The sequence below is a fragment of the Alligator sinensis genome, unplaced genomic scaffold, assembly GCF_000455745.1.
Source record: "Alligator sinensis unplaced genomic scaffold, ASM45574v1 scaffold592_1, whole genome shotgun sequence".
In the NCBI taxonomy this organism is placed as follows: domain Eukaryota; kingdom Metazoa; phylum Chordata; order Crocodylia; family Alligatoridae; genus Alligator; species Alligator sinensis.
This window is the reverse complement of record NW_005842214.1, coordinates 922,231-932,601: the sequence shown is the minus strand read 5'-3', so window position 1 is coordinate 932,601 and position 10,371 is coordinate 922,231. Positions and strand designations below refer to the sequence as shown.

General features: G+C 51.1%; 1 protein-coding gene across 1 annotated transcript in view; it reads left to right on the top strand.

Moving 5' to 3' along the window:
* The first annotated feature begins 8,830 nt into the window (after positions 1–8,830).
* DGKZ (diacylglycerol kinase zeta) overlaps positions 8,831–10,371 on the top strand; it is an 88,855-nt gene continuing 87,314 nt past the window's right edge. Inside the window, exon 1 of the mRNA XM_025207965.1 lies at positions 8,831–9,102. Within this exon, the coding sequence (XP_025063750.1) occupies positions 8,861–9,102 (242 nt within the window). The 5' untranslated portion in view covers positions 8,831–8,860. The remainder of the gene's footprint in view (positions 9,103–10,371) is intronic.

Here is a 10,371-nt window from a genome sequence, read left to right as displayed (position 1 = left end):
CCCCCCCCCCCCCCCCCCCCCCCCCAACTGCCCATTGCTACAAGGCTTGTTCAGGACCCTAAAGCCTAACATCCAGTCTTGTCCAAGTTGCCCTACTTTTGTAAATAGGAGTCACTGTATCCCTGCTGGTTCTCTCACACCATGCTAGATACTTCTTTGATTCAGTTATCTCAACCACCTACCCAAGCCCTTCTTAACACATTGCTGTAGCTCACTTCTTCCTCCCTCCTAGTCCCTCTCCAAGCCCTGAGATATTTCCATGGTTGGGGAAGGAAGAGAGATGGGAACGCCCTCACTGAGCATTCCCTTGGGGGGTTCCAAGTCGGGGGGCAGGGCAGGGTGGGGGCTGCCCTCACGTCCCTGGAGTGACTTTTACCTAATCTGGACACAGCCAGCCACAGCCACACTCCCATGGACACTGCTGATGGGATGGGGGAAGAGGAAGATCCACAGAACAACTCTGCTTCACTCAGGGTCTGTCCAGGACCCATCAGTTGCTACATACCACTGCACTTCCCTCTCACCACCTCACTCCAGCCCCAGCAAAAAGAACCACTGTCAGGTCCAGGCATCCCCTCTCCTCCCATTGCCACCCAGCTCTCCCCTTGCATAGCCTCAGGCATGGCCCCCAGTGACACCATTGTACAGAGACCAAGAGCAGAAATCGTTTGTACATAGTGAACCTTATTTTGTATTATTGCTGATCCCTTAAGATATTGTATTTTGGAGACTCTCAGATCCTATTTTCAATATTGTATTTTATTAAGAGTTAAAGCGGGCTTGGCCTCTATGAACTTCCTCTCTTTTGGCAGCTCTCTTTCCCCTTGTAGCCCAGCAGCTGCCTTTTCCTTCATTTGCCTCCCTTTCTTTCCCTCCTGTCTCTTGCTCTGCAGTCGCTTTGGAGAAGCAAAATAAAAAAAAAAAAAAAAAGATGCAGCATCAGCACTTGGTGGATTGGTCCTTTCATTTTCTCGTTATCTTGCCAAAGCACATGGCCAACATCATCCCTTAGGGGTCTCAGGCTTCTGGAAAGCCCTGTTGTCCCTCTTCACACAGCCTCTGAGTAGTGTGAACAAGTAGGCAATCTCATTTGCCATTGTACCACAGCTTGCTTTTTGACTGTGGGCAAACTATAGTAACCGGATCCTAGTTTCCCTACCTGCAAATCATGACTAATCCCTTCCTCCCAGGGCTGGGTGAGGATTCTGATAGAATATTTATAAGGGGCTGTGAGAACCTCTGGCAGGATGCTGCATTTATGCCCCTGTGTCAGAGGTATCTCACCCAGCACCCTCAGTCCTCCCGGGTTGGCAGCCCTCCCGGATTGGTCGGGAGTCTACCAGAATCGACATCGATTTCCCGGTGACTGTTGAAAGCAATCCGGGAGATTTTAATAGGATATTTTAAGAAAATAAATTTAATTAATGACATTATGTCATGCTGGGGGGAAAAATCTCCCAGAATAGATTCAGTCAGAGTTGGCGACCCTACCTCAGTCTATTATCCTGTGTCTTGGGGAAACCAGAGCAAAGCAGTACCTTTTGACCCTACTGTGCATAAAGCCCAATAGGAAATCAGGCCCTTCATTTTCTTGAGTGTTCCAGAGAGATTCATGACCACTTTAGGGAGTGATATGGCCCTTCCTACAGCTGATAACTTGGGTCCTGCCTTTCATTTAGCCCCCTCTTGAAAACTTGATGGTGATGGAAAACTGTCTGCAAGCTGCAATGTCCTCCTGGTAGCAAGTTGCCCAGAAACGTGGGCAGCATTCTAGTCATGGCCTCAGCATTGCCCCAGGGGGAGGGCTCCATGTCCTGTTTGTGTCCAGGCCATTGTGACCCTACCTGAACAGCCTCACATGGTTGCAATTCTTCCCTGCAGCATGTCACAGGCAGAAGGCTAGAGTGCTAAGTTTCGATGTTTGCAAAGCACTTCCAGATCTTTCTGTGGAAGGACAAAGGATTGTTATTCTTTCTTGCATAGATCAAGTGCACCCACGTGACCCATTTAAGACAATGAGACTTGTTATTTACAAGCATTTTCTTCCCTGGGTTGGGGGGAGCATGCAGAATGGACCCGTTACCCACACAGGATTGAGTGAGCTTCCATTTATCTATGTAGTGACTGACACAGGGCCTGTGCATGGTTACTGTCTGCCACAGGTTCTCTCCAAAGTCCCCTTGAAGGGAGAGGATGCTACCCCTCCTCTTCATGGTCCTAAATGCTAATGGTGAGACAAGGAAATGTGACTCTTTCTTGCCCTGCACTTTGTGTCCTTGACTGGTGCTACATCTCCTGGTCACTCAGTTCTACACATCTGAAGCAATGTCCACTCTAGGCTGGGTCTGGCAAGGTGTCTCACCAGAAGAAAAGATCTGAAGGGAAGGAGTCTGCTCAGATTCCTTATTCTGTGCTGTCTCCTTATATGCTTCTTTGTAAGTCTTCTGACTTACAGGACTGAGCTAGGCCTAAGGGGTGATTGGGGTAGTTTGCTCACTGATCCCTTGTCCAAACAAACAGCCCCCTAAACACATGGTAGCATGAGAAATCCCACCCCTCTTCACCCCCATCCCACAATGTCACTTCTCCCTGCATCTTGTGGAAGTCCCACTAGAATGGGGCCTACATCCCTGTTCTCTCTGAGCTTGTCACACAAACTATTCTAGTGCATCTTTGCCTGCTATTTGCACATATGAGCTGCCAAGGAAATGACCCAAGAACAGAGGCCTTAACAGGAACATTTGGAAATTCCTGGCCCTTTTAAAACCGATGTTGCTGAGGAAGGCGGGAGTTCTTAGCTGACAAGAGCAAATTCCCCTTCACCTTGAAAAATCATCTGAGTTTCTCAGCTTGCAGATTAAGCTGCTCGAGGTCTTTAAAAATTTTGTTTCTGGACCTTTTGATCATTGCTAGACCTCCCAGCCAACTGCAGGGTTTAACTCAGCAATTAACTGTAGTAGAACAAGGAACTATAACACAGTGAGAAGGTCTTTGTTTACAAGCCACCTGCAGCTACACTCCATTAGATTCAATTGCCTGCCTATTCCACCTGACAAGTGCCTCAGACTTGCCCACCCAGAATGCTGCAGGCCTTAGAGGTTCAGTAACCAAGGGGCAATTACAGCCCCACACCCCATGGGTCCCCCAGCTCCAGGCTAATTGATAATGGCAGTCAGCTGGTTAGGCTCCCTGTACTCCAGTCTGCTTAAACATCCTACCTCAAGCCTAAAGCTGCAGGCACTACTTAAAATTATGTTTTACCCTTCTAACCAGGTGGCCAATACAGTGTCTGCAGGTGGCCAGAGCTGGAGCATTTTCCTTGGGAGAGTCCTGCCCTAGGGTTTCAGCAAGCATGTGAAAAGAGTCTAAGTGCACTCAGTCAAGCCCCCTGAAGATTTATACTACCTGTCCTGCCAGAAATGTATAGGCAAGTGGCAGGACCATCCCAGATAGGATCTGTGCTGTCTCTTCCCATTCCTATTTCATAGATGCTAGGGTCGGAAGGGGCCTCAACAGATTATCAAGTCCAACCCCCTGCAAGAGTGCTGGGATCAGATGACCCCAGCCAGTTGCCTATCCACTCCAGCCTATCCTCAGATGCCTATCCTTAGCCTTACTCTTCGATATAGCAGCTGCCAACAAACAGAAAGTCAGCCTAGACTCAGCAATGCTCCTGTCAATGGGATGGGGTGACTGGTGCCTCCTGAGTCACCACCCAGGCACAATTTGTGGGTGGGCCCAAGGGTGGGCCAAAAGCACCATATCCACTCCTGTACTTCTGAACTATGGCTTAGTGCCCTGTGCAACATGCCCCCAGCTGGTGTGGCAAAAAAATTGCCCCATCCTGCGCAGTGTCAAGTTTGGGGCCAATCTCAGGGGGGCAACTTTCCCCGCCCCATGTCCCCTCTACCAGTCGCCTGTGGATGGGGAAGAAAGGAGAGGACATCTTCAGACCTTGTCTTCTCCCACAGCACACCCATTCCCCCAGCAGCATCTACTATCTGTCTTTAAAGGCCACTTGTTTGGGGAGTCTCATGTTAGAGCTGCTCTCAGCTGAAGGCCAAGGTAGGCTTACTTCCCTCAGGGAAGCTACAGGATACAGCAAGTTCCACAATTTTCAGTCCCACACCTTGACCTGACTGGTTCTGTTCTCCTTCAGCTGAGAAGGCTGCAGCTGGTACATACCCTCCAGAAGCCCCAGGAAGCCACAATCTCTCTTGCTTGATTTTTACACTGAGTGTTAAATTACTTGTCCCTTCTTTGTCATCCCTTCGGTCCACAGAGGCCAGGCCTGTGTTCCCTGTACAGGAAGAGTTCTTTCTATGTTGCCTGCATAAGAACACAGCCTGGAGAGAGTAAAGCCCTTCCACACATAAATAGGTGCAGTAAAAATTAAGGGAGTGTGTTTATCCCCCTATTCCTCTCTCATCCTTGCTGAGATATTCATTCAAAGCAGCTGTTAGCAAAGATCCTCTGCAGCTGAGACTCCAACATCAAGTAGTTGATTCACCACATAACTCAGGAGAGTCATGGACCTTGCAGCATGGACCTCCAGCAAACCTCCCCAGAGTCTCCTGTTTGTAGTCAGGGCTTCAATATAGTTATCACCAGCAAAAGAGAAATGTCACAGGCAGCCACCCTCAGCTAGCGCTGACTCAGCCCTCCCAGGGAAAATGGAAATTACACCCCTGGTGTCACCGCAGGTGACTTGTCTAATTAGCTCAGGATGTTGAGCACAGGCATTAGCCAAAATGTCACTGCACAGAAGGCACTAATGAGATAATTCCAGGGACTGCTAAATAGATAAACCGAGACACTCAATAGCACCTCCTGTAGAGCAAGGCAGGAGTTGTAGTAGCCATGAGCTGCTATACCACCAATGCCCCAGCCCCCGAACATCTCTTACTAAGGTAGCCTAGGAATGGAGTAACTGGGAACTTTCTCTCTACCAGTGTTCCTGTTCTGTTCCATAAAGTGTCTTCTGGTGGGAAATGCCAGGACTAGCAACCATAAGCATCTCCTCCTGAAAACAGTCCTGCCCTTTTTCCTGTGGCTATTGTTAGCAATTGCCTCCAGGTAGCTGTTCTCAGTACACACACATTTTACTGGTCCTGTAAAACTCAGCACAATGCTATGTAATCTTTAGTGTCATCTACTGGCTAATTATCTCATAGCTATTTTTACAGGCACCACTTTCTTTTGTAGTTGTCTCCTGTAAGTACTGGAGGATGTAGCTACCTAATGGTGTGCATGGAGCAGGGGAGAAGGGCAGAGCTGGGGTTTGCTCAGGCACAGTCTGATAGGATTAACCCCAGCTTGTTTTGGAACTGGCAAGAAGATGCCTGAGACTGAACACAGAGCTGAATATGGGCCAGACCTCTGAGGGACACTTCAGGGAGCTGGCTTCTCTCAAGATCACTGTGGAACAGCATAACCTGAGCTCTCACTGCCCCTTTGCCAGTTGTCCTAGGAATGCCACTGCAGACACTGCAACTGTCTAATGCAGAGGCAGGCAATTATTTCAGGCGGAGGGCCGCTTACTGAGCGATTGAGGGCTGCATGACAGGCAGCTGGGGTAGATATAAAATTTTCTAAACTTTTTAGGGGACCTGCAGGCCAGATAGAATGGCCTGGCAGGCTGCATCCAGCCTGCAGGCTGCATTTTGCCCACCCCTGGCTAATGCAACCCAAGATAATAGCTGGGCAAACTCCAAACACGGTCAATCTGTCTGTCCATCCAGTCCCCCCTTCATGGGCAGTGCTGGAACCTGGATCAAAGGGTGCTGTCTGCAACCCCCTGCCCTAGGTAGTGCATCTGCACCTGCCTCACCTAGTAGGGAATATACTGCTGGATGGGTAGTCTCCCTGGAAAGTGATGGAGCCAGGGGCAGTCACTGTGATAAGGCTTGTGGGGATGGATTGTGCCCCATACACTCAGTCACTTCCTCTAATACAATCCCAAATGGAGGGGATCCAGGAAGGCAGGTAATATGTAACCCAGCTGGCTGCCAGGGATAGTTTCTCATCAACATATTGACTTCCATTGTCTGACTCTCTTTAACAGCATAAAAAACAGCTGGGGAGCACTAGCAAAGGGGAGTGCTAGTGCATGGAGCTGAGGCAAAGCCTGGGGTCATGGATGAGATTATATTATCAGGCCTGTCTGTCAGTGAGCTGAAAGAGGGGTTGATAAACAGGATGGATGATACCAAACAGGGAGGAAATGAACCCTAGTGAAGGCAAAGAAATCCCACAAAGGGCCCCAAAGGGATACAGACAAGCCAGAGTAGAGGTGAGGTTCTGCTGGGGTAAATGTAGCTACTGTGGCTGAGAAAAATAATGTGAAACTCAGATGCAGGGAGCTCAGAGTCACTGGGTGGGGAGAGGTGGGGGCAGCAAATAAAGCAGGAGTTTGCAGCAAGGTGGCTGGAAAATGCACAAGAGATTCATATTTCAGAGTCTGTCTCTCTTTGGAAGTCCCCTCTTGGGATGTTGTGTTCAGCCCCAGGGAGCTCAGGACCAGCCAGTAGGTCTATTTCTTTTCTAGTGGGCTCCAATAGTCTGTATTTCAAGACTTCTTGTGGGGAGCAAGAAGAAGCAAGAAAATATAACCATACCTCATGGTAAATAAGGAACAGGCTGAGGAGCCCGTAATCAGATCAGAGGCTTGGCAAACAAAGAGGCCACGGAGCTTGTTGTCAGTTAGGGAAAGCGGAAGAGGCTTCCGGGTGTGAATCCACCCGCAAATGCAGCTCAGGAACAGATACGCTGGAGGGGATCCAGATAAGGGGAACAAAAACCATGTGGGGGCTGGAGAGGCTGATTCACTCAGGGAGAGGAGGAGAGCTGAATGTGGGGGGCCTGGCAACAAGTCACGACTAAGTGTGGGGGTGGGCCCTGCCTTGCTCACTATGCCCGGGTGTTTCCAAGGTGTAAGCCCTGAGGAGGGAAATGTCACTAGTGACATTTAAGGCTGGACAAAGCTCTGGCAACCAGACTGTCAGGATTGGCGCTGTTCTGGTTCCTGGGGAAGGGGGTTGGGTTTGTCTGGCTCTGGTTTGTATGAACGTTCAGACTGTATCTGAGCCAGGGATGGGTGTGGGAGCAGCACCCCAAGCCACTTGCTGACAGCTCTTCCATATAGACTCTAGAAGGAGCTATGTGCCACCCTCTTCGCTGGAGGAAGAGGTGTTGGAAAGGGGAAAGGAGCAGCAGTGAGAGCTCCTGGGATTTGAAAAGGCCACAGCAGGCTGGAGACAAGCTCAGGCTGACTCAGGATGTTCTGTCCATCCTCATGAGTAACCTGATTTGGCAGGGCTGGCCCAAGCAGGAGCTCAGTGGGTTATGACTGATGAGCGTACTGGTAAGTGCAGTGGGTGGAAGCAGGGAGGGTGGTGAGGTGGGGTAGCTCCAGGCACAAAGCTTACGTGTGATGCACAGACATCCCAGTGAGGCAGAAAATACCCACTATGCCAGACCAGCACCTGCAACACTAGCACAGGAGTCAGTGGGCAGAACAAATCCAAAATCGCTACCGGTGGAGCTGGCATGGAGGCCTTGTAGGGTGCTCTCGCGCAAATGGATATCTCAATGCAGCAGGATGTGCTTGCCTGAGGCAGGATCCGGCCAAAGATGGAGCCAGTGACCGCAAACCAGAGGTATACAACCCAGTCCGAACCCCATGTGAAGGGACTGTGTGACCAACCAGACGGGGAAGGACTGAGTTGAGGAGGCCCCTTCTGCTCCAGGGAGTGTTACTCAAGGGAGCAAAAAGTGGCTTCCTCAAGTTATCCAGGTTATTGGGACCAGAAAGGACTTTTCAGCACAAAAAAGGAGGAAGACCTGGGCTTGCCCTTGAGGGAGCTGCAGAGCTACCTGCTAGTGGGCAGGAACGCTGGACGCTCTTTGGCAGAAAACTGAGCAGCGTGTCTCTTTGTTACACTTTAACAGCTCTTAAGCAGCTTCTCAGGCAAATGGAACATGACCATATTTGCATTTGCATTTCTTGTTAAAGCGAATGGCTCCATCTCGCCTCCCTGAGCATGTGTCAGTTGGAAATGCCCCATCCAAGATCACGGAGGAGTGAGCACGTTTCCCAGGCTTCTCTGCCTTGCTGGTTTCTGAAGGGTTAAGTGCCAGTTTCTGAGTGTCTCTAAGGTGACACCGCACTCTAGTGTAGCACTAGCACAGCCCTTTTCCCCCCACTCTCTCTCTCCCTCTCTGCTTTGTCTTCTGGCTGCTGCAGCTGCTGTAGGATCTACGCACGGGCACCTTCCTTGCTGTCTCTCTTTTGCCTCTGAGTTTGGCTTGTGTTGCAGGAGACACTGAGGTAAAGGGTCCAACTCCTGGAGACTCAGCTTTGAATCCCAACAGAGGCAGAGGGGAGCCTGCTGCTCTCTGCAGAGTGGGAGAGCTTTGCCCTTTGGAGATCTCTTGCCTCCTGAGATCATTTTTCCAGGCAGGATTCAGCTTCTGGTCACCCTGGCCCCTTCATTGTTCTGCCCTCCCAGCAGCAGGTGGATTTTGGACAAGAAGCTCAGTGCCACTGAGGTGTCTGGGATATTCACATCTGGATTTGGGGGTGCATCCTCCAGGGAGAAGAGGAGACAGCCTGAGGCAGAGCCAACTGTTCTGAGCTGCACTGACTCCATCCAGCAAGCAGGTAAATAGGATTGGCAAAAAAGTTGGACTGTGAATTTTCCTGGGACAAGCCACCTCAGGAGCATCTCTGAGGCCCCCTGCGAGACAGGTCAGGTGCAGCGCCGTGGGGCTGGTCTGTCTAGGCCGTGTGTGCAGCAGGAGCAAGGCTCTCCTGGGCTGGTGGAAGGTATACAATTGGAGGGTCATATAGGTCTTAGGAATGGCTGAAGCACCTGGGAACTGGCAAGGCTGTGCCCCAGCCCAAGAAGATGAGGTGGCCAGAGGGGCTGAGGCCAACCTACCTGGAGCAGTGGAAGCCAGGGGGGCCAAGCTAGGCCGTGACTGGGACCCTGGATGGGATGAGAAGAAAGGACCGAGGGCGGCTGCAGCTAGCCCTGCTGCAGGGACACAGGTGGAGGAGCAGTTTCTGCACTTGACCATCAGAAAGCAGGTGTCCTACAGGTAAGAGACTCCCTGATTGCACCACTGGGGAGTGGGGGTGGCAAATGCAGGGCGGGAAGGTCCCCAAGCCAGTCCTGGATCCCCTCAGGTCTCCCCATCCCACTCCCTGAGGAAATTGCAAAACAGTATCAGCCCTTCCCTGCCAGGGCAGCAGGCCCTGCCATGCAACAGGAGCTTGGCATGCACCATCCCAGACACCATCATCCCATCTAAAATCCTGCCCTGGGAGAAATCTGGGCCATGAGTCCAGGGTGCTAAAGGGGGAGGAAATTAGTGTCCATGACTCTGGGGAGGATCTGCCCCCCATTCAGCTCATGTCTCTGTAGGGGTATTTTAGAAAAGAGCTAGTGGGACGGAGCTGAACCCCTGGTAAGCCTAGGTGTTAGCTGTGACTCTGGAGTACGGGTGATGGGGAGGGGTGGTGGGAATTAAGGCCTTTGGTTTAACAGCCAGCAGTCTGTAGTATCATGCTGAGCTTGGTCTTTTCTGCTCCTTTTCCATCAAGCCTGTCTCTTTTTAAATATCCCCCTAAAGTCTAGCATTGCTCTTCAACCAGGGTATCCTGTCCTCTCCAGCCTCCGATCACAATGCCCTCAGAGACAGAGTGAGGGGTCTCTCCATCCAAGGAACAACCCTCCCTCCCCCATAACAGGTCTCCCACAACCCCTTTCTCTTTCATTGCTAACTGCCTATTCCCTCCCTCCCTGCTCTTGGGGCTGTGGGCATATTAAGCCTTTCCACAGCAGGGAGGCCTCATGGATTTGTGCCCAGCTACCTCCTGGGAATACCCCTATGGTCCTGGCCATTCTTGTGGCCCAGACCTGCTCTGTGCTGGGTGCTGTCCTTCCTGCTGGGACTGCCTCTGCTTGTCTGGTCAGAGGGCCCAAAAGACAGACACTGTCTTGCACTGCACTTGGTCCCAAGTGCCAGCAGTCTTCAACTTGTCCGGGATGGGTAATATGGATAGCCAACTGAGGGACAATCTGCCCAGAATCCTGCTCATGTCATGGTGCTCCCAGCAGCTCCGACACCACCACTTCTCCAGAAAGTGACATGAAGATTGGGACTGGATTGTCCTCAGGGCTCAGGCCCTTTAAACCCCTGTGTAATTCCATTGGCTTTCATGGAGTCCTGTATTGCCCTGAAGTATGCAAGAAGAGGGTGAGGCCCTGGGGTCTAGCACTGCTTGCCTAGGTCAGAGAGGGGGTGCGTTGAGCATGGACTATGGGATGTTCTTGAGAGCTGTGGGACAGAGCCAAGAGGAAAAAG